The sequence below is a fragment of the Schistocerca americana genome, chromosome 1 (assembly GCF_021461395.2).
Source record: "Schistocerca americana isolate TAMUIC-IGC-003095 chromosome 1, iqSchAmer2.1, whole genome shotgun sequence".
Lineage (NCBI taxonomy): Eukaryota > Metazoa > Arthropoda > Insecta > Orthoptera > Acrididae > Schistocerca > Schistocerca americana.
In genome coordinates this window covers 514,917,507-514,943,129 of record NC_060119.1, presented here as the reverse complement: position 1 = coordinate 514,943,129, position 25,623 = coordinate 514,917,507, and the positions used below count along the sequence as shown (strand labels likewise).

General features: G+C 38.8%; 1 protein-coding gene across 1 annotated transcript in view; it reads right to left on the bottom strand.

Annotated features, from left to right (window-relative positions):
* The window catches only part of LOC124605129 (neurofibromin), a 459,490-nt gene that overhangs the window by 389,861 nt on the left and 44,006 nt on the right, over positions 1–25,623 (bottom strand). Inside the window, exons 5-9 of the mRNA XM_047136614.1 lie at positions 9,766–9,872; positions 3,463–3,581; positions 3,226–3,354; positions 2,870–3,112; positions 2,596–2,786 (exon numbers count right to left, since the gene is read on the bottom strand). Coding sequence (XP_046992570.1) covers positions 2,596–2,786; positions 2,870–3,112; positions 3,226–3,354; positions 3,463–3,581; positions 9,766–9,872 — 789 coding nt within the window. The remainder of the gene's footprint in view (positions 1–2,595; positions 2,787–2,869; positions 3,113–3,225; positions 3,355–3,462; positions 3,582–9,765; positions 9,873–25,623) is intronic.

The window sequence follows — 25,623 nt, the reverse complement described above, 5'->3', positions numbered from 1 at the left end:
AGGAATCCTCAGAACCTTAGGCCCCCTGCAAAACCTTTCACCTGACTCCATCAACCTCCTGACCCCACCGACACCCCGCACCCCTACCTTCTTCCTAAAATACACAAACCCAATCATCCCGACTGCCCCATTGTAGCTGGTTACCAAGCCCCCACAGAACGTATATCTGCCTACGTAGATCAACACCTTCAACCCATTACATGCAGTCTCCCATCCTTCATCAAAGACACCACCCACTTTCTCGAACGCCTGGAATCCTTACCCAATATGTTACCCCCGGAAACCGTCCTTGTAACCATTTATGCCACTTCCTTATACACAAATATTCCGCACGTCCAGGGCCTCGCTGCGATGGAGCACTTCCCTTCGCGCCGATCACCTGCCACCCTACCTAAAACCTCTTTCCTCATTACCTTAGCCAGCTTCATCCTGACCCACAACTTCTTCACTTTCGAAGGTCAGACATACCAACAATTAAAGGGAACAGCCATGGGTACCAGGACGGCCCCCTAGTATGCCAACCAATTTATGGGTGGCTTAGAGGAAGCCTTCTTGGTTACCCAAGCCTGCCAACCCAAAATTTGGTACAGATTTATTGATGACATCTTCATGATCTGGACTCACAGTGAAGAAGAACTCCAGAATTTCCTCTCCAACCTCAACTCCTTCGGTTCCATCAGATTCACCTGGTCCTACTCCAAATCCCATGCCACTTTCCTTGACATCAACCTCCATCTGTCCAATGGCCAGCTTCACACGTCCGTCCACATCAAACCCACCAACAAGCAACAGTACCTCCATTATGACAGCTGCCACCCATTCTACATCCCTTCCCTACAGCCTAGGCCTTTGTGGCAAACGAATCTGCTCCAGTCCGGAATACCTGAACCATTACACCAACAACCTGAAAACAGCTTTCGCATCCCGCAACTACCCTCCAAACCTGGTACAGAAGCAAATAACCAGAGCCACTTCCTCATCCCCTCAAACCCAGAACCTCCCACAGAAGAACCACAAAAGTGCCCCACTTGTGACAGGATACTTTCCGAGACTGGATCAGACTCTGAATGTGGCTCTCCAGCAGGGATACGACTTCCTCAAATCCTGCCCTGAAATGAGATCCATCCTTCATGAAATCCTCCCCACTCCACCAAGAGTGTCTTTCCGCCGTCCACCTAACCTTCGTAACCTCTTAGTTCATCCCTATGAAATCCCCAAACCACCTTCCCTACCCTCTGGCTCCTACCCTTGTAACTGCCCCCGGTGAAAAACCTGTCCCATGCACCCTCCCACCACCACCTACTCCAGTCCTGTAACCCGGAAGGTGTACACGATCAAAGGCAGAGCCACATGTGAAAGCACCCACATGATTTACCAACTGACCTGCCTACACTGTGAAGCTTTCTATGTGGGAATGACCAGCAACAAACTGTCCATTCGCATGAATGGACACAGGCAGACAGTGTTTGTTGGTAATGAGGATCACCCTGTGGCTAAACATGCCTTGGTGCACAGCCAGCACATCTTGGCACAGTGTTACACCATCCGGGTTATCTGGATACTTCCCACTAACACCAACCTGTCAGAACTCCGGAGATGGGAACTTGCCCTTCAGTATATCCTCTCTTCTCGTTACCCACCAGGCCTCAACCTCCACTAATTTCAAGTTGCCGCCGCTCATACCTCATCTGTCATTCAACAACATCTTTGCCTTTATACTTCTGCCTCGACTGACATCTCTGCCCAAACTCTTTGCCTTTACAAATGTCTGCTTGTGTCTGTGTATGTGCGGATGGATATGTGTGTGTGTGTGCAAGTGTATACCTGTCTTTCTGCTCCCGGGATTGGAATGACTCCTTACCCTCTCCTTTAAAACCCACATCCTTTCGTCTTTCCCTCTCCTTCCCTCTTTCCTGATGAATCAACCGTTGGTTGTGAAAGCTTGAATTTTGTGTGTATGTTTGTGTGTCTATCAACCTGCCAGTGCTTTCGTTTGGTAAGTCACATCATCTTTGTTTTTAGATAGATTTTTCCCACGTGGAATGTTTCTCCCTATTATATTCATAATGTATCTAATCAAATTTACTGATTTCTCCACTACATGTACTGGAGTTTAAATAAATACACTTGCTGATGAAGGTGTAATTCACAGAAACATACACTTTGAAAATCAATACATGTGACTTGTTACAGTAATTTGTAATTTCAACTGATATTCATAGCAGTCAACGTTTGGCCTAGTCTAAAATATTCACATTTAAATCACTTGTATGTCCATTTCCCATACAGTTCCCTCTCAAAAATACAATAATGAGCACCGCAATTTTCATGAACCATAAAATCTATCACTGAAAATATAGTCAGGACAGTTAATAGTAAACATCAGAAGCAGCTTTTTGCTGGCCCATTAGCATAGTAGACAATATGTGTAACGACATTTAGTTGACAGAACAAGAAGACACACATTTTTCGATTTATTTGGGCATTAATTACACACACAGTACAATTAATCAATATTCTCACCTGTATAATGAGCTAACCAAAACATTATTGAGCATTAACTACCTACACACTATAATTAATCAATATTCTCACCTGTATAATGAGCTAACCAAAACATAATGGTATGTAGATGGGGAATGGGGACTCAGACACACTTTCAAAGCTTCATTATTGTGGGGCTTAATCCTAAAACATGATACAAAACAGTCTATCATCAAGTCTATATCTTGCTGGACAAAATTCTGCCCCCGAGAAAATGGCTTTCCTGGATTGAATAGCAGTGCCTGAAATACAAAACTATGTTGTACACACAATTCCAATAAGAGATCCATCCAACGTATGAAAAACCTAAAACATTTATCCTCACCTTGAGATCATTTATAACACTTTGAACAAGAGTAAAAGCTACATTGTTTGAATCGAGGTTATTGATATACGTAGATGCTTTACACAGTTTCACACAAGTAACCGCTGCAGCTTCTGTCAGCTGTTTGCTGGTACCATGTGGACCGACAGCACGCTTCACTGAATCAACAAACTGTTTCTTTTTTGAGTGACGAGGTGAGCACGGAGCACCGGAATCAGCATTCACAATTTCTTCTAATACTTTCTGCTCAAAGAAAAATTACACACAGCTAGAAATTCTTTGTGGATTGGTAATAAATGTGAAGAAGAATATTATTGTGAATGCTAAGGACATTGACTACACAGGAAAATACTGACTGGTGATAAAATAAGCAGCATGATCTGAAGAGGCCACACGGCAGCACGTCCCTTTTTGTTGTCAGCAAAATTGTCCAGTATATCAAAAAGGCCTTCACAACATTTTGACAGTTCATCATTAGGCTTTTTCTGTGGACAGTAAATTTACACTAATGAACATATGAAAACAACTATAGTGGAATAACATAAAGGTATAATGTAATATAAAAATAAGTGGCTCCATATGAACGAACTTACCTGCAAGTCGGCAAATTCGTTGGGGTAAGTATCCATCCAATTCCAGATTGCTTTTTCTAATGAGTTCATTAACACTAAATTTGCTGTCTTTTTTAAGAGCCTAAATTTCTGTATTGTTTCTGTAACCAATAAAGTCATTCATAATATTGTCATAACCAGATATACTTTGTTGTCTATTTAACCCTGTGTTACAATTCAACACCAACAATATCGCGTCTCTAGATTTACAGAAAATTGTTTCAAGAAAGAAAAGTGTACTTTATACAATTCTACAGATAAAAGTGAAAACATGTCATAACTAATGGAAGAACTCACCTTATAGTTGAGGCACATAAATAACGTAGAATGTTGCTAGCTATCACAGAAATCCTTCAACAGTACTATGAAGTGTCAGGTGGATGGGTGAGAGGAGACAGGAGGCAGTAGGGAGAATTAGGGGAAGAGTGTCATCCTCACGACAGTCAGAAGGAGTTGGGCACAGTGCACAATGACATGGAGGAGTGGGTTGGAAGGAGGAGATAGAACTGAGGAAGAAGGACACTGCAGAAAGAAGGGTGTGCGTACAGGATGGGTCATGGGACAGGGGTGGAGGAGGCTGTGGGGCAGGAGTTAGCAGAGATAGTGGCCAGGATGACTACAAAATCATACATGTTGTAAGAATACAGTTGAACCTGATATACACGTAACTCTGTTCTGTCTTATTTATATGTAAAGTTTTATCAGTCCCAGACATAATACAGTCTTACACAATTTGCTATTATAAATATCAAATTCTGATGAAATAAATTGAGTTTTGCATAACTGTAATAAGCACTGTTATTTGAAAAGAAACCCTGTGATATTTTCCTTAACTTTTTTAACATGCGCAAGTACAACAAGTGGCAGTGCTGCAGAGACAACAGACAAAGACAAGGTTAACCAGAGCATGCAACAAGGAAACAAAGACACTTCTGGCACTGTTGTTTTCAACACAAGAATTTCTTTTGTGGTAACAATCGAGAGGTAAAAAGTGGCCGGTTAATGTTTATTGTTGAACAGTGGTTCTATCATTCAGTTGCTTTTGTACATCCTTGGAGAACAGAAAAAAGAAAAATCACCCACTATCAAAAAGTAATATTCATAGGAGAGGTGGATGCTAGTCCACACAAAACAAAAACTGAAATCACTTCAGAATTATGAACTGTCTATATCACACTATGTAGAGTCATCAGCAAAAGAAATGAGTTTTTTAAAATTGGATGCAAAACCAACAAAATGCAGCCATCAGCAAGACAGGAGATACAAAGATTTGGAAAAGTAACTTTGTACATGTTTTCAGCAATAACGGGTTGGTGCTCTACTGATTAGTGGCGACATGCTGAAAGCAAAGGTGACAGATTATGCTACAAGTACGATCACTACTGATTTCGAGCTTCATCAACATGGTTACAAGGATTTAAAGATCGCCAAGGAATCATAGGGAGAACAAATTCCAGCAAATCGAAGGCTGTGGAAGACATCATGGTGCAACACTGTATTGATGAGGTTCTGAGAGTACCTTAAGAGATTTTCAACCTCAAAGCAACTACAACTGTGACAAGATCGGTCTATTCTATAGTCTGCTTTCTGGTCAAAGATTAGCCTGATAGGGTGACTCATGCCATGGAGGGAAGAAAAGTAAAATTCTCATGACAGTTCTTTTTGCCACAAGTGTAAATGCATGGTGTTCCAAAGGTGTAAAGACAAAACCAATACAATATGAACCCAATGCAAATTTTTGAATGATTATGATTTTAGTGAAACAGTGGTTACAAAAACTGGAAGTTAAAATTAAAAAAGCAAAAAAGGGGAACTGTCTTCTTATGGACCGATGTGCAGCACATCCACCCCTTGCAGTTTTGGAAAATGTTCAAGTGGAATTTTTCCCTCCAAACTGTACCAGTGTTCTACAGCTGCTTGATTCGGGCATTATTGCAATTTTCAAATTGCATTATAGAAAAAGACTGGTTCAATATTTGACAGCATTGACTGATGCGGGAAATGAAAATTTCTTCATTAACTTACTACAAGCCACAGAATTTATTTCAGTGCCTGACAAATGGTGTCACCCTCCACAATTAACAGCTTTTTCCATAAAGTTCACACCTTACTGGAAGAAACTGCTGCTGATAATAATGGTGGGGGTGGCTGTGTGTGGTAATGAAGTAGCTCTACTGGAGGGTACAGATTTCGACAGTTTTGAACGTCTTGATGATAATCTCGCCATGTGCGCGGAACTCCAGGATGAGGATATTATTGCTGATGTGTGTACTAACAACATGATGACAATCAAGAATGTGGACTAGTTTCAAGTGACAGTGATGGAGATGATGACCTGAATCTTGAAACACCTAAACTGAGTGAACTGTCAAGTGCAAGTGATGTGTGCAGGCATTACAACAATGCAAAAATGAATTCATTAATAAGCACTTAATGCACAAAAATTGAAACAAGCCAAATTATCTGATTTCTTTAAAGCAGTGTCAAGTTCAAAATAATACATTTTCTCTTTAATGCTATATCTTTGTTGGTTGTACTGTGCAAGGTGCCAAACTACAATACAGTATCTAATTTCTCTAAAGCAAGACCGGTTTTTTTCTTTTTTCTTTTAATACTGTACTCTATCTCTGCCGTTTGTAAAGTTTACACATTGCTGTATCTATATCTGACTTCTAAGTAATCCTGAGTCACAATCTTTTCACTTTCCCTTGATATATGTATAAATCAGATTCAACTGTAATTCTCACCTGTGAATTCTGAGAACCTGATGTTGGGAGGAAGGATCCAGATGGTACATGTTGTGAAGCAGTCACTGAAATCGAGCAAATTGTACTCATCAATGTGTTTTATAGTTGGGTAGTCAACTCACCTCCCGGCTACAGTTTGGTAGAGGTCATTCATTCAGGTTGGCAGCTTGCTAGTGGTCACACACACACATAGAATGTTCTGCTGGAGGTACAGCAGAGCTGTGCTTTTCATAGCATGGGATAGTCCTGTCACAGGACTGGAATGTGTAATGTGACAACATGCCGTATAGTGAATGCCAGGCATAGTCAAGGCGCAACAGTAGAGAAAGTGGACGCTTATGCCATCTGTGGGCCAGAATCGAAGGCAGAGCAGAAGTGCTTCCGCCTGGTGGCAGCTAAATTAAAGAACACTATGTGGGAGACAGTGTCTGGCTTGTGCTGCACTCTGACAGCGAAATAACAAAAGAATTAAACTAAATAATATTGTTATGTGTAGTAAAAATATAAATGTAATATTACTTTAATATACGAAAATGACTGTAATTGAATATTGTAATGCTATGGTAGGTTTAATTGTAAATAGAGAACCTGGCGTAATGTAAAATAATGTTTAGGTGTGAGGGGAATCCCCGAGAATGAGAACAGTGTACAGGTTGGCGCGTAATATTGGCGGTACAAGTAAGTTGGCATCGCTCCGAGGCAGAACAAGTGTTAAGTGGCGTAAAAGTGACTGCCGGTGTGTGCTACAGTAATGTTGCTAACAGGCCATTTAGAAGTGAGCTGAAAACAGATATGGACTTCGTTTATCGTATGGCTACAACCTAAATGGACACTAAGTCTTGTAAGATGCAGGATTTTGAAGGAGATGGGTTGTGAGTGGCAAAATAGTATGGTTTCCTGCTGTGAGGTACATGGCACTGCATGGTGCAATGCCATGTTAATTGCGACGAGTTACTTGTGCCAGTGGACCAGTAGCCGCAGCCAATGGCGTATTGTGATCTCAATAACTGATGAGGTCCATCGGTGAGCTCACTTCGGTAGCAATGAACTAGAAGTTATGTTACAAGAGTATTATTATGAACAGTGGTTGTTATACCGATGCCATTATCAGTACATTTATATTCTGTGACTCAGTTTGTGTAATAGTGAAACCAAGTTCTCTATAGTGTGTTAAGTTTGAAGGCAATAATAATTTTGTGGTTTAAATTGCATTCCCCGAGTGTAATCAATTATTTAAAAGAAATAGCTCATTATTACCCCATATCCATTGATTTCTATGTGCTATAACATCAGTGAAAAGTTAGGTGCGTATCGGCGTAGCTATATTACAAGAGAAAATAGTCGGAATTAACGCCGAAATTGCCAGCAGACGCCGCTTCACGCAACGGATGGAAGATGCCAGGTACTGTGCCACCTTAATTACTATCTAGCTCGGTGTGGTGGCTTTTCAGAACATTACCATAGTCAAAAATTACTCGGTTCCATCCGAGCAATGTGATTCTCAATTAGTGTTTTCAGTAACTATATTGACAAGCAGATCTATATTGTTCTTTAATTAAGTGTTCAAGGAAATTGCTGCCACCTTGGTACACATTGTGCCATCAGCACAATGCAAGCTCAGTAACATTAAATTCAGTAATTACAATTTGTGTAGTTTACATTAACCCAAAACAAGTTCAAGTGTTTATCATGTGTGTTTATGTATTGTGAAACGATTTCAGGCTGTGGTATTGTTTTAAATGAATAATGTCCTCCTGCTAGGCAATATCAAACATACAGAATTAAGTGCTCCCTGTTCAGTCACTTTAAAGAGATTATCAGTGCTACTAATAATCAAATATAGACCTAAAAATAAGTTTGTTACGCACCATTATCATTATTTATTCCAAAAATTCCGTGTAGTAGTTGGATCACCATAGGGTGTCTATTCAAACCTATTACACGCGAGAGCTGCTTTCCAGAAGTCCAATGCCGCATGGTCTAATAATAAAGCAGTAAATTCGGGTAGTGGCACTGCAAATGGGACATGGTAGGTTGGTGCAATGGACATGTCTTTCACCTGGGTCTTTTACAGGGTGGTATGATCCATTGGGAGTGCGTGCGGCATAAGGATGGGCAGTAAAACACTATTTTCAGATGGATGGGAAGGAAACATGGTTGATAAACAGTAAGAAAAAGAAGGTCTTTGAAGACATGAATGTGTGGTGCTATAGAAGAATGTTGAAAATTAGGTAGGTAAAATTGTGTAACAAATAAAAAAGTAAAGAATAGAATAAGAGAGGAAAGACATTTATGACACAACTTAAGAAAAAGAAAATATAGGTTGACAGGACTCATGTGTCAAGGAGTAAATACATAGGTAAGTACAGAGTGTAAGAATTGTAGGGGATGATCAAGACTTGAATACAGTAAGAAGGTGCAAATTGATGACAGTTAAAGTAATTGTGGTACAATGAAACCACATGCACAGGAAATTGTAGTGTGGAAAGCTGCATCAAACTAATCTTCACACTGAAGACAACAACAACAACAACAGCAACAGCAACAACAACAACAACAACACACACACACACACACATACACACACACACACACACACACACACACAATGCAATGTTATTCTCAAGTATGTAGATGAGAGTTACCGTTGGAATACATCCTTTGTTCCCATAATCCTCCTGGCCTCAATCTCTGCTAGTGTCTTGCCCCACACCCACTTCCTCCCTGCCCCAGGATGCTAAATTCACTCAACCTGCACATGTACCCCTCTTTCAAACAGTCTCCCCTTCCAAACCCGCTTCCCCACATCATCACCATTGTGTGCTGCACAAACAGACCTATACCAGCAAACTTTTGTTGCTTCCCTATTCCATGCACCTGCTCCCTCCCCTTCCAAACATTCCTACCCTATCTGCTGCCTCCGTCCAAGCAGTCATTCACCCTTCCCCAAACCTCCCTCCTACTGCTTGCCTTCTTTCTTTTCTCACACACTCCACCCGACTTGCCCTCTCACACCAGTCTGCCTTGGAACTGCAGCCTGGCATTGTGTATTCAGCCAGCACAATGTAGCTGTTGTTTGAAGGGGGTGGGGCAGAGGGGTAGGGAGGGGAGGGAAGGACAGGAGAAGGGAGGGGAGTGGAGTATGACTGCACATGTATGTGTGTACGCTAGGTCAGAAAAGATTTCATCTGAAAGCTAGCAACATTTTCAGACTTTACTCCTAAATTACTTACATTCTGCCAGAACTTCCCACACCATGCTTAATGCAATGTTTGGAAGAGAGTTATTATTCTGAGGTATAAAACAAGTTCTGCCAAAAGGACACCAGATTGTTTTATTACTGCCTTCTTTTACGTAAATATTTATTTTGAGGAGAAGGTAAATGTTTTTTCCTTGCATTGAGCATGGCGTCCATGGTATGTTAAGCAGCAGCATTCACAGCATATAAAAATAAACTTTTAGTGAAGGAACATTAAGTAATAAAACATTCTGCTAAGTAAAGGACGACTTAACTGAGGTTGAGACAACACTAACTTACCATTTAACAGTTTAATAAGGCGATTGACGTCAACATTGATATGTTGTATAAGTTCTATATCACTGTAATCAGGATTTTCTTCATTGCATGTACTAAGCTCCTGCAACCTGGGAAAAGGAATGATACAAATTTTTGCTCCACGAAAAAGAAATTAAATCAAGAAATGAATGAAACTACTACAAAGAATGTTAATCAATATTAAAGGCAACATTGACGGAAATAAAAAATTCAATACTCTCAAGGACAATGTCATTTTATTAACGTGTGAGGTAGTGGGAAGTTGTTCATTGTAGGAGTATATGATAAATTCAGACCAAATGAAACATACATCACGGTAATAGGGGCCCAAACAGTTGCATCAATAAACGGTGTACCCCCACCTAGTGGCAACACAGGCATCTTTTCTTACATGCAGATGTTCATAAAGGTGCTGTATGGAATCCTGCAATAGACTGTCCTAAGCTCCATGCACCTTTTGTTGCAGTTGGCAATGGTTCGTGTAAATCCTGGAGAATGAGTAAAGCCCTGCTTCTTCATGTTCCATATGTGTTCAACTGGTGAGAGATTTGGTGATCTTGCTGGCCAGGACATTTGTTGTACACCATAAAGAGTGCTTTGGAGCGCAGCAGCTGTTATGTAGACGTGCATTGTCCTGCTGAAAAAACACATCACCTTCCTGTCGAAGAAATGGCAGTAGCATGGGGATAACAGCCAGTGCAATGTAGCAGTCACTGATTGCTTTATCATGCAGGATCACCAAGTGTGATCACGAGTTGTAACTGATAGCCTCCCACACAATAAAGCCAGGGATGGGACTAGTGTGTCATGGGCAAATGTTCTTTGAAGTGAGCAGCTCACCAGGTCTATGCCATACTTCTCCACATCCATTACTCATTTACAGACAGAGCCTGTTCTCATCAGAGAAGACAGTTGCGTGCCATTCCACACCCTAGTCAACTCTTTCGTGATACCGGAGTTGGCATGCCTGGCAATGTCGTAGTGTCAGAGGAACTCCTGTATGCAGAAGGTTCCCAATAGTCCCTGATGATACAGCAGGTGCTATATGTGCCTGCTTTTCATAACCAGATGATAATCAGCTGGCCATCGCTGCTAGCACAATGCATCGATCTTGGTTGGGAATGTACTACAGACCACTACTGAAAGCACTGTATCAACTGTCATAATGCAGTGCAGTACGTTATACTTTGTCTGCAGTCCACAATGTTAGCTGTATTACGTATTTTTAATCATCTGTACTCACATCCTGTAATGTGACTAGATGTATGTTATAATATTTTGATGATGACACGTCATTCAGGCATATTGGATATTTTGTGGTATGTAAGTAATAATAATAGTATGATCTGTACATTTTTTTTATTTTCAGTTCATCTTTGCATTTGATAATGGCTATTAAGTTAAAACTGCATAACTGTGAAACAACTAAATATTAAAATGTAGTCAAATGGCGCCAATTTCACACAGGAAGTTCTACACGATTGTGGCCCCCAACAAAGAAAAAAAACATTCCATAAGCATGAATTCTCACCTTCTCTGAGTCACAGATTTTAAAAAAGCTTTTTACTTTGTTTCAACATAGTACATATACTAACAGCCCGTCAGTTACAAGATTGGTACATGCTTGTTTTCTTGGGCACCACTGTAGGACAGGAGTGATAGACTCACCCACAAGCAGTAAACATCCAGAAGATGACAGAGATTTAAATCACATCATATTAGGATGTACTAAGTATCTTCCACACCAAATGAAATTTAAAAACGCGGCGTCCCTTGCAATCAAATATATAAACCCTGATGTGTGAGAACAATAGCCAAATTAATACTTTAATAGCAAGTTACCTAGGACAAGCAGACATAAATCTCTGATGTTCAAATACTCACATTTGTAAATTTATATGTGTAAAAATCTTTACTAATCTTAAAAACACTCATAAATGGCTGTATTATTTCCCGCTCTGTCCATCTTCACTGTAATTATTAAGGTACCCTATCTTGCCTCTAATTTTGAAGTACAGTGAACAACCAGTTCTCTGCATTCACGGAACATCACTAATCATTCAAGTGTTTTTGTAGAAGGAAAATAATCTCTTCACATCACTGGATGTTGATGATGCACATTTTAGGATGTGAAATATTCCCAGAAAGATGTCCGCTGGAGTGCGTTCTTCTCCCCCACTGAGGATAGTGGCAAAATTACGCTAGCCTGGATTTATTGTCAAAACAGCGTCAAACTTATTGACTACCCTCTGCTCCAGATGAATGGTGCTGGCAAGAAAGCTGAGGCTGCTACAAATGTATGCCAGCGAATTTTCAATTTTAGGTTCAGTGAAAGCATTTTGTGACTTTCATACTAAAACTGAAACTGAAGGTTCTCTCAGAAAGTTAGAAAACCTCCCCATCAATGAACCTTTGCAAATGCTTTATGACTTGTACTCAACTCAGTTTGTTTGATTTTTTTATGTACAGTATTGGACTTCAGTGACCACACGTTTCTTGGGCACTAGTAGTATATGTGTTACTACAATTTCCTTACTTTTCTGAAGTCAGTTATCTGACTTTACATTCAAATATCTTTTAATTTCAATTTGTTTTGCTGCTCATTTTCTAATTTAAATGAATTAGGCTGACTTGTACTCTGCAGTCAGTACATGATCGATAACTGGTAAAATCAGACAGGGTTCTCAATGCAATTGATATCAATACTAACTGTAATCACTGAGAATATCATGCCTCACATTTCTTTGCGTGTGATTCAGGTGAAAAGGTAGGTTTTGCTGCAGATGCAGGTGGCAGAGATGCAGTGTTTTTTTCTACGGAAATTGAGTTTGTTCAGTGCCTTATATTTGAGTATTATTATAACAAATTGGATTCACATGCTCATTCATTCTGCACCTGGCTATCATCACATCACTTAAACACTGTTATACTTGGTAAGATATTTGATACAATTGCTCATGTTCAATGAAATTCAATTTTCCTCTCTACTATGCCTGCTGTAAATTGTTGTGTTAATAAGTAAGTGTTCACCGCCTACTTAATTTTCAACATATTCTTTGCAGTCATAGTGCATTACTAAGTTTGATTCGTGGATCAAAACTTGTATACAAGATGGAATTTCAGGATTTATCTGGAATTACTTTCCTATGTAATCTTACTTAAAACACCTCGCAGTTATCTTACAAATGTAGCAAATATCAAGAAACAATTCATATCTGGATTCTGGAGTCTTTTGTATCTGCATCAATAATATTTGCTTCCTAGATGGCTGCACTGCTTTGGTCTTTGCGTGTGCATCACTACATATATGTTGCTGGTTAAGACTTCGCAGAAAACTCAGTCTGCTTACTGTATACTCAACATAGAAAATCTGTTCATCAGCAGTGAAAGTTGTGCCAATCATAACCCACAATTTTAATTTAGATAATAACTGTAATACAACAGGAGGCATTATCAACACAAATGGTCAAAACTCTTAAGAAGGGCTATTTGGAAAACTTTCTTGGTGCTCTGTAATGAATCAAGACCAGGCAGAACTTCTCTTGGTTGCAGAAATCTGTGGTTCAACCTAAATTCTGGCCAGTTTTGAACTTATTTTTATTTATAAATTATTTAATCTTTGATTGTAGATTTTCACAAAGTTTTCTAGCCCCCAGGAGCAAATTTGCCATAAATACTATTTTTTGTTCAGATATCTATATTTTAGTATACTGCGATGCTACTCTATGATGATTAGTTTGCACATAAATGACAGTAAATGCTAATAAAAGAAAACTATATCTTTTTTTATTAATTTACAGTGTAACTGTAGTATTAGACAAAACATATGCCACTATTTATTTTTTTCTTGCAATACTATCAATACTTGTTAAAGTAAATTCTTTTTATTAATGTATTTAAAAAGAAATTTTGTGTTAAATTATTAATCTACATCATATATGAGCATAATGTTTTGTTTATCTCTGTTTTTTATTTTGAGTCACAACCCTCGCACTTTTACTCTTAAGTGGTTTTTTTTAGAAGCTCCTTGGTCAAGTGACTTCTTGTGTAAACAGTGCCTCCAGATTCAGAAATAAATCTAAGTATTTCAAAACCAAACTAACCATTTTTTGTCAGCACCTGATCTTTATTGAGAATAAATAAGTTTTTTTCCTCAACAAAATACAATAGGTTATGGGTCCCAGTTACGTGTGTAAAAATGTGTGCAAAAAGTGACAGGTATAGTTTTCTTTTAACTCGTATTTGAGAGTGTGTTTTTTTGGTTTTAGAGAGAAATGGATCTGGTAAAACATATCAAGCCGTTGAATAGTGAAACTGATTGGCCAATGTGGAAGAGAAAAATGCGAGATCTAATCGACTATCATGAAGGAGCTTTACACATAATTGATGGGAAGTCAATAAAACCTGAGCCACTGTTTGAAGGTGCTAATGATGCAGCAATAAAGGATCATAAAGCGAAGCCAGATTTTTTAACATAAAGCAAACACTTATGCCAAGTCGATGATTACAAGACACTGTGTATCAGAAGATCATGGACAAAGAAATGGCTCATGAAGCGTGGGAGACATTGAAGCAGAATTTCGAAGCATCATCAAAGGACCAGCTGTTCAAGATTTGTTCAGATTTCTTCGCATTTAATCAGACTCAGGAAGAAGACATCTCCACACACGTCGCAAAGTTAACAAGTCTGTGGAATGAACTGAACAATGGGCTTGATCTGCTATTGGTATGTATAGTTTTACATATTCTACCTGCAAGCTTTGATTCCTTTAAATCGAGCTGGATGTTATTAACGAGAGATGATAAGAAAAGTTTAATGAATTAAAGGAACAACTGTGCATGTTTGAGAGAAATTTCATAAAGAGTAGTGAAAAATCAAACAAGAGGCATTACTAGTCAAATCAGGTGAACAAAACAAAATAAAAACTAACAAATTCAATGTTAAAGGAAAATGTAACTATTGCAAAGAACCGGGCCACTGGATCAAATATTGTAAGAAGTGGATTGCTGATGGAAGACCAGCTAAAAATACAACTGTTCAGAAAAACATGGACAAAACTGTAATAACGAATGTAGCATTGTTTACTATTTGTGGCGAGGCTTGTTCATTAGAAGTGGATGTATACAATTGGTGGATTGACAACGGTGCAAACGAAACATATGACAAATAGTCCTGATTACTTTGTCAGCTTTGAAGCATTCAACAATCCCTGCTCTATAACGGCTGCTGGACAGGAGTCTCTAGAAGCAACAGGAAGAGGATCAATTCGGATTCTGGTAACAGTTGGCAGCAGATGTGAAGAACTGACCCTGACTGATGTCTGGCATGTACCAAAAATTTCCAAAAACCTTATTTCTGTTTTAGCTGCCAAAGACCATAACAAAAATAGTATATTTCAGTCAAGTACTACATATTGCTCTTTGACAACTGGTGGTAGAGCGAGACTGTGTGGAAATCGTAAAGTTGGTAGTACTTTATACAAAGCAGAAATTAAGCCGTTAGTGCCAGAGAAGGGTGCAATGGTGAATCTTTCAGTGGAAGATAGATTTGATGTACTTCAACTGTATCATGAGAGGTGGGGTCATCAAGACAAGCATCATGTTAAAACAAAATTAAAAAAGGAATTTAACATTGATGTTAGGGAAGGGCAGAGATTTGTGAACCATGCAAATTTGGGAAAGCGCATCGTCTACCATTTGGAACTAGAGAAAATCAACAAGGCCTGCTGAGTTGATATCAGCTGATCTGTGCGGACCTTTTCATGAGTCATTCCAGGTGAAATATTACCTTGTTTTGTTCAAAGATAATTGCACCAAGTTTCACTATGCCGGCCGAAGTGGCCGTGCGGTTAAAGGCACTGCTGTCTGGAACCGCAAGACCGCTAAGGTCGCAGGTTCGAATCCTGCCTCGGGCATGGATGTTTGTGATGTCCTTAGGTTAGTTAGGTTTAACTAGTTCCAAGTTCTAGGGGACTAATGACCTCAGCAGTTGAGTCCCATAGTGCTCAGAGCCATTTGAATCATTTCAAGTTTCACTGTGGTTATTTTGCTGCAGAAAAATCAGAGTTGAGTAAAATTCTCAAAGATTTTCTCTCACGTACAAAGGCATTGGGGCACTCTGTTAAAGAGATGCTGAGTGACAATGGCAAGGAGTTTGATAACAAAGAGGTTAGATCCATCCAAAGTTCAAATGGTATAACACAGTGATTGATTGCTCCCTATACTCCTGAGCAAAATGGTATTTGTGAGCCGGATAGTAGGACAGTTGTTGAGATGGCCAGGACACTTAAGTATTCAAATCTAGATGTCACTTATCCAGAACAGATATGAGTTGAACTGGTTAACACAGAAATTTACAGAATAGGACAGGGAAGTCATCTGTAGAAGGTTTCAGCCCTTACAAGTTGTGGGAACAGAAAAAGCCTAAACATCTTAGGATTATTGGCTCAACATGTTATGTACACATTCCAAGTGAAAAACGAAAGAAAATGGACAAGAAATCTGTGAAAGGACATCTCATTGGTTATGATGGTGATGAACGCTTCAGGATTTGGATAAAAGAAAGTAATTCAATTGTGCTGTCCAGAGATGTGCAATTTGAAGAAAAACTGGGATTCTGTACTAAACAAGTTACACTACCATTTCAAGATGTTGAAAAGCCCATTGCAGGTCCAGATTATATTAAAAATCAATCAGAGAGTGAGGAAAATAAACACTCAGAAGATAGTTGGAGCATAAAAGTAGTTCAGACACAGAATCTGATGATGACATTCTCGAACCTTACAAATAGGAAATAGGAGTGAAGTTAAGAGATCGTTCATCATTAAAGAGACCAACATAACTCAATGATTATGCAATGATAACAGAAGATTTCTTTGTCACAAATGAGGTTCCTGAAACATATGAGGATGCTCTTAGACATGAAGACAGCATCAAATGGAAAGAAGCAATGGACAGAGAAATGGAATCTCTGATCGAAAATGAAACCTGGGAGCTTGAAGACTTACGGAAGGGTGCCAAGGCAATCCCATGTAAATGGTGGTTTCGACTGAAAACAAATGAAGAAGGTCAGATCAAAAAATTTATGCTCAACTGGTTGCCAAGGGTTTCAGTCAACAAGAAGGCGTAGATTACAGTCAAACTTTTAGTCCAGTTGCAAAAATGACAATGATTCGCTCTATTCTGAGTGTTGCTGCAACTAAAAGAATGTATATTGGATAGTTTGATGTGTCAATGGCCTTCCTGTATGGAAAACTTGAGGAAACCATTTACGTGGCACAACCAATAGGATATGAAGATGGAACCAACAGAGTTTGCAGGCTGAAGAAAAGCCTGTATGGTTTAAAACAAGCACCAAGATGCTGGAACAAGCAATTCAGAGAATTTTTGGTCGATCTAGATTTTAGAGTAAGCCAAGTAGATCCGTGCTTGTACGTTCAAAATAAAAATTGCAAAGATGTTCTGGTAATTTTGTATGTTGATAACAGGTTGGTAGCTGCCACTGATTCAAATGATTTGAGCATTTTCTTTCAACAATTGCAAAAGGAGTTCAGGATCACAACGGCACCTGGAAAATATTATTTAGGTCTGTAAATTGAACATGGCAAGGATGGCTGTATCAAGATTCACCAAAAGGCTTATGCATAACAAATTTTAAAACGTTTCAGCTTTCCAGAGTGTAAAGCAGTTTCTACCCCAATGTTGTAAGTTACAGATGTTTCACAGTCAGAGAAAGATGACAAGGTAGAACAGTCTTTTCCAAATAGATAAGCAGTTGGAGCATTAATGTATCTGATGCCAGACCTATACTTCAGTGTAAGTGTTCTGTCAAGATCTCTCAAGAATCCCACCAAAGAAAACATATTAAGGGTAAAAAGGGTTCTTCATTATGTATCAGTAATGACTGAATATGGAATCACATACAAATCAATAGGAAAGAGCACAACTCTGGAATGCTACAGTGATGCAGATTTTGGAGGCTGCTCAAAAAAAGGCAGATCAACATCTGGAGTAGTCATCAACTACACAGGAGGGGCGATATCATGGCTAAGTCAGTGACAAACCATGGTGGCAACATCTACAACTGAAGCTGAACTAGTTGCCGCAAATGAAGCTGTTAAGGAGATTATTTGGTTAACTCGTCTACTCGGAGAAACAACAAGACTATCTGAAATCCCAGTTCTCCGAATAGACAATTCAGCAGTAGTGAAGTTGGCAGAGAATCCCGAATCTCATCGCCGAACCAAACATATAGCCATCAAGCATTTCTTTATTCATGAAAAACTTTATAAAGGAAGAATTAAGAGTTCATCAAATCCCATCTGAAGAGCAGGTAGCGGATATCGTGACCATAGCTCTATCGAAGACACGTATGAAGATATTGTGTAATCAAATGGGACTGTTGTAAAACTCAGTTTTGTTTTGTTTTGTGGGTTTGCCTGTTTGTTGATTTCTATTTAACAAGGGAAAGTGTTAAAGTAAATTCTTTTTATTAACGTATTAAAGAAGAAGATTTGTGTTAAATTATTAATCAACATTACATATGAGCATAATGTTTTATTTATCTCTGTTTTTTATTTTGAGTCACAACACTCGCACTTTTACTCTTAGGTGTTTTTTTACAAGCTCCTTGGTCAAGTGATTCTTGTGTAAACAGTGCCTCCATATTCAAAAATTTGAAAACCAAACTCACCGCTTTTTGTCAGCACCTGGTCTTTATTGAGAATAAATAAGTTTTTTTTTTCTCAACAAAATACAATAATACTCAACCAGTGTTTCATTATAACATGAGGTTAACAGCTTTAAGAATATTTGCAACAACTCAAAAATTGTATCATCAACCGTTATTTTCAAAAATCCTCAGAGGAATTAATACTTATGAAAAATACATAATAAATTAAAATTGAATTAAGATCTAACCACGGAAGTTACATAAACAATGTTTTGACTAACTGAGCATACTGGAAGCTTTGAGAACATTTAGCATGGATTATATTATCGTCAATTAGTGCCAATTGCAACAGATTCATTTTGCCATTGAAAGGGTTAACTTCATATGAAGCCCTTTGGAGATGTGGGGTTTATAAAGACAATGAAACTGTTCTCAAGTATTTATGTTCGTTCTGAATCTGTGTTCTTTCTTGTGATAGTGAACTGTGTTTCTGATAGTTTTACACTGAACAAAACCACATATTTTGAAAATGAGAACTAGTGCTTCAAGCTTGTCTTAACAAACAATCCTGGACCTGATTCATGGAATTAAAATTACAGGGACCCCTAGATAACTAATGCCAATCACAAGTTAAATAAAATACTTTTCATGAAATGTGATGATATCTCTTTTACAATGCAATAATTGTCATTACAGTGCTGCTCACTCACATGTAATGTCAGTGAAAGTAAACATTATTAGGAGAGAATCATTACAGGTGGGTGCTCGTGCCAGGATTCATAGACTTTTTTGGCTGAAGCACTAACAGCTTTTTTTATTATAGATAAACATCACAAGAATATAAACATGACCCCATAACAAAATGCTCTGAAGACACATGGAATTTTGATTGCAGATCAGAAGAAAATTTTACTCACAGACAGATCACTAATAAATGAAAGTCAAGAAACAATCAGAAGACCTTAACACAAGACTACTGAAGAAAAGACTAAATTCACAAAATTTATCAAACTCAGCATTCTTTGGATTAAAGTACTTTTTAATAGAGTTGAATTGAAAGACAATAAAGAAGCAGGAGGTAAGCTGTAGGGAGGTTGTCTTTGAAGTGAGTCAGGATTTTTTTACACTTCAAATGATGAAACTGATAGAAAAGCAGACTTGAATGACTTATTAAAATCCATGTTAGGACAAATACAAGAAATAGCCTCGAAGTTAAAAAAAATATGGAGTATACAATTAAATCTAACAGTAACATATTAAGATCTGAAATAAAATCCAACAGTGAGCAATTAGAATCTCTAACAACGTCTTCTAGTGACCCTTTAAAAGCAGAACTACAGGGTTTAATAAAAGAAAATTGTGATCATTTAGAATCTACCATGAAGATCAACAATGAACAAATTAACAGCCAGATTTCACAGCTAAAAATTGGGGCGGAGGCTGGCTTAAAAGGTGTTGATGCACGGGTAGACACTTTTGAAAACAGAGTTATAGTTTTAGAAAATAAATTCATTACAGAAACTGTAAAACAATCAAAGGCTATTGAACAATTACAAACTGTAGAAGAGTTTGCTATTTAGATACAGAAACAGTGGGGCAGATAAATTTCAATAAAATCGTAGATGGCATGGGAAGTAATGTAAACAGTGATGTTAATGGGTTAGATAAAAAATTACTAGAAATCCAAGGAAACTTTGTTAGTAAGAATACATGTGTAAACAGTGGCATTATGTGGTCCAATTTACCAGTTAAAACTTCATCCTGTGACAGTTTACAACTGTTAACTTCTTACAGCATTGTAAAGACAACTTTGTGTCTGGTGTTGAAAGACAATTTAAAAATTGAATTTGTCTATACATTTCTTGAAAGACAAGCTTTGTCATGGGCAAGTTTTAACTTTGGTCAATGGACATCATTTCAGGATTTTGAAAAAAGTTCTTCATTTAAATTTTGGTCAGAATCAGAATAGGCTAAAATCAAAAGTGAATTTTTGACTCAATCTATTTATAGAGATAAGAAAGGCTGTATGAAGGATTTCTGAAGGAATCAGCTAAAGAAATTTGTATACTTGGATGAAGCTTTTGATGAAATGACACAAAATGAAGCACTTAAGAGAGGGTTGCCTGAAAGGTTACAGTGGGATCTTGCCCATAGGCCAGATGGTTCTCTGGATCAATTCTTGAAATTTGTTGATAAATTACACACTGCTTTGGAAAGACATAGTGGTCAGAACTTAATCAATGTAAGAGACAGACAGTGAAAAAGAAATGATGACAATAGAAGTGTAAGATGGGAAGAGGGAAATCAAATGCATCCAAACTGGAGACAGGATAACAGGGAAATAGAAAGGAAAATGTAAGGTCAACTCAATGAAGTTTTGGGGCAAACAGATCATGTAACTATGGGACCTCGAATTTGCACTGGAATAAATGAGGGAAGTTCAATAACAATAAGTCAGAATGGAACAGACATTCTACCTTCCATATGAAGAACTTAAAGTTTAACAAAAATTTTTGGGTTGCTATAAGAGCTAATGATTGTTCAGAAATTAAATGTGATCATAGAAATGTAAGAGATCCAGAGATGGGCATTGTGGCTTTACCCAAATTTTATAACTGGACAGAAAGTGCAGCACACGATACAACACAAGAAAGTAATGAGAAAAAAATAATAGTTTTGATCTGGGGAGGTTATTTGAGGAGAAAGAAGGTGACTGGATGAATCTTAGTACTGGGCAGCAACACCTGTGGATATGATGCTAAGGGGGGAACAATCCGTGAATAGGGATGCTGAGAGTAATTATGATGAAGATAATGATGATAATTTTGTTGCTAGTGAGAAAAGTGATGGTGAAGGCTGTGAAGTTGAGGATTGGGTTTATATTTAAATAAATGTAGATAGGGTAAGGAAGTTAAGTGCATGATGGTGAGGTTTTTGAAGAGAAATGGGTGGGCGGGGGGGGGGGGGGGGGGGGGGGGGGGGAGGTCATTCGTGGAGATGCATCAGAGAAACAGATGTTGCCTATCAGTGTTTATCAGTCATTGGCCATTGATGGATTAGGAAGAGAGTCTCTTATCCAAACCTGTGGAGAAAACTTGAAAACCAATTAAGGAAAAAGTGAGCAATGAATAGTAGTGTCTTTGGTGTAAAGCCCAGGTTAGAAGAAGATGGAAGAAATGGAGGCTAGGATGTGGCTGTTGATCTGTTGAAAACTGAAAGAGAAGAATCTTTTGAAAAAGAAAAAGTTGAAGAATTTAATTTTAAAGAAATTGTAAATGATTTCCTGTTTAAAAATAGTGAGGGAAAAGAATTAAGTGATGAGCTAGGCAGTCCACATATAAAAGCAAATACGGATGACTGGGAAGGTAAATGCTTAATAGATACAGGAAGTCCCATTTCCAGAGCGACAGAGAGGCTTAGAGAAAAAATTACGAAGGGGAAGATGTCTGCTGAATTAAAAGTAATAAGGACAAAAATAAAAGGGCAACAGGAACACACAGCAAAATAGTGAAGAATCAAGTACTATTCACTTTTAAAATTGCAAACAGAACCTTTTAACACAGATGTCTACTGATTCCTGAATTGTCAGAAAATTTCCTTCTGGGGATGGATTGGGTAGTAAATCAAATGCATGCTTTGACTGGGATGGAAAAGTGTAATAATTACTGAACCTAAGAATACTGTTACTTCTAAGACAGATGTGTGCATTGCAAACTGTGGAAATTAGTGTAACCATGTTAGAGAAATAAGAAGCCATGGAGATATCAACACATATCTGATCAAATATTTTTAGATTACTCATATGATCAAAACTTTGAGGAACTTGTAAACTGTAAAGTCAACAAAGCTATAGCTTTAAACTCCGAACAGAAAGAACAGTTAAAAGAAACTTTGTGGGATTTCCAATAATTTTTTGTGAGAGACCTTAAATCTCAACAAGCTTTTTTTTAATAAGCCCAATAGGACACCTTTCTCAAAAAGAAAAATAGAGAGACAGATTCAAAAACAAGACAGAAGCAGCAGCGAACACAGTGATTCGCTGGTAATTGTTGCAAAAGAAGATGGTATGTTAGGCTAGTTCTCAATTCGAGACAGTTAATCAGTTCTTGTAAAGGGAGAATGACAATCCTAAAAATACACATGGACTCCTACATAGTCTGAATATGTTAAACAATGGAAAATCTAGGATGGAATGTAACAATATAATGAAAAGGATAGTTGCTACTCATCATATAGCAGAGATACTGAGTTGCAGAAGGGCACAAAAAAAGACCGTTAGAAACTTAGCTTTTGGCCTACAAGGCCATTGTCAAAAATAGAAACACACACACAATCACACTAACACAAACACTCACAAACATGCAACTCAGACACACATGAACACAGTCTCTGGTAGCTGGAGTCAGACTGTAAGCAGCAGAGCATTATGTGAGAGGTGACCAGGTGGGAATAAGGAGGAGGCTGGGTGAGGAGGGAGAGGGATAGCAAGGGGTGGGGGACGGTAAAGTGCTGCTGGAAGCGTGCAGGGACAAGGTGGAGAGTAAAGCAGCTAGGTGTAGTCAGGACAGATGGAAGGCAGTGGAGAGAGGGAGGAGTAGCAGAAAAGGAGACAAGTAAAGAGACTGGCTGTGTTGGTGGAATGAGGGCTGTGTAGTGCTGGAATGGTAACAGGGAAGGTGCTAGGTGGGTAAGGACAATAACTAACAAAGTTTAAGGCCAGGGGGATTACAGGAACGTAAGCTATATTGCAGGGAGAGAAAAGCTGTTGTCGGTGGGAAGGATCCAGATGGCACAGGCTGTGAAGCAGTCACTGAAACGTGGAATGTCATGATGGGCAGTGTGCTCAGCAAAAGGGTGGTTTAGTTGTTTCTTGGCCACAGCTTGTTGATGGCCATTCATGCAGACAGACAGCTTGTTGGTGTTATGCCCACATAGAATGCAGCACAGTGGTTGCAGCTTAGCTTGTAGGTCACGACTAGTTTCATAGGTAGCCCTGCCTTTGATGGGATAGGTGGTATTTGTGACTGGACTGGCATCGGTGGTGGTGGAAGGATGTATGACACAGGTCTTGCATCTAGGACCATTGCGGATAGACGTGGATACTGTGTAGGATCGTTGGGCGGCAGAATGCCACTGTGGGAGGGATGGAAAGGATAGCGGGTAGGACATTTCTCATTTCAGGACATGATGAGGGGCAGTCAAAACCCTGGTAGAGAATGTAATTCAGCTGCTCCAATCCTGCGCGGTACTGAGTCACGAGGGGAATGCTCCTCTGTGGCCAGACAGTGGGACTTCGGGTGGTGTTGGATGACTGGAAAGATAAAGCATGGGAGATCTGTTTTTGTACGAGGTTGGGATGGTAATTATGGACTGTAAAGTCCTCAGTGGGACAGCTTGTATATTTCGAGAGGGACCGTTTGTCACTACAAATGCAATGGTCACAGGCTATGCTGTATGGAAGGGACTTGGGTGGCATGAAATGGGTGGCAGCTGTTGAAGTGGAGGTCTTGCTGGTGGTTGGTAGGTTTGATATAGACAGAGGTATTGATATAGCCATCTTTGAGATGGAGGTCAACATTGGGGAAGGTGGCTGGATGGGTTGAGTAGGATCAGGTGAAGAGATAGGGGAGAAGATGTTGAGGTGCTGTAGAACTGTGGATAGGGTGTCCTCACCCTTGATCCAGATCGTGAAGATGTCATCAATGAATCTGAACCAGGTGAGGGGTTTGGGATTCTGGGTGTTTAGGAAGGATTGTTCTAGATGGCCCATGAATAGGGTGGCATAGGATGGTGATACATGGGTGCCCATAGCCATACCCCAGATTTGTTTGTAGGTAATGCCTTCAAAGGAGGAGTAATTGTGGGTGAGGATATAGTTGGTCTTGGCAACTAAGAAGGAGGTGGTTGGTTTGGAATCCGTCAGGAATTGGAAATGGTAGTGTTCAATAGCGATAAGGCCATGGACATTAAGGATGTTAAAATAAAGGGAGGAAGCGTCAATAGTGACTTTACATTTCCATGCTCTTTCACAACAGTCTATGCACGATAACTCAGAAAATAATAGTTGTGAGGGAGAAAAAGAGTTCAAAATTTTGTACTGAAAGGGATTAAAAGATGGAAGAGAGATTTTGAAAATTTGTACAGATATCAGAAGAAACTAGAACTAAGACAATAACTGGTGATAAGTTAAGAGTTTTCTACATAAAAGTGATGGAGAAAGAGCAGCTAACATTACAAAGTATGTAAAGAAATTTTATTTAGGAGGCTCAAACCAGATTTCAATGGCTGGGAGCTGTGTTGACCTGAACAATATATTGACCTGAAGGGTTTCCTGACATTGCTGGAACTGGTTGCTTTTTGTTTTGTTTTCAATTTTTATTACCTCATTACAGTTTTGAACCACCTAGCAATTCATCATCACATGGTACATATTTATTGATTGTCTGCAGGAGTGTGGGAGTCATGTAGCTGTGGCAAGATGTACAAGCAAAACACATAAGTACTGAGTGTGGAGAGGATCATTCACATTATGAGATCAATTTTGTTGCATTAGTATCTGTTGGTTAGTTTTGGTCCACACAGTATTCAGGAAAATATGATGCATGTTTTCCAGTCACATTACTTTTACTGTACCTCACACACTTAGCCACAGGTAACATGTTCCACATGCTCTATAAAACCTAAATAAGCGAAGGAGTATAGCTAAAGTACTGTCAAAGAGTTTGTATTAGGGCAGAGAGTCTCTTTGTTCTGCTCTTGTAATTTATACTGGCAACAGTCAGTACCTACATATTTCTCTATTGCAAAATAACATACAGTTATATGGCAAAGTTGGCATGTGCTATTTACAAAATCTATTAAACATTGAGTTTGGAAGGTATTGCATCTACAATTTTAGCACTAAAATTTTGGTTGACATTTCATTTATCTTTTGTTCGACTAACAATGTTCAATACTTGTGAAATAAACAATAAACATCACAGCATTACTTTTTATTTATTTATAATAATGTAATGTTAAGCAGGGGAGTACGTGGAACGAAGAGGTTGTGTGTGTGTGTGTGTGTGTGTGTGTGTGTGTGTGTGTGTGTGTGTGTGTGAGAGAGAGAGAGAGAGAGAGAGAGAGAGAGAGAGAGAGAGAGAATACTGTTTGCACCAACAACCAGCCAA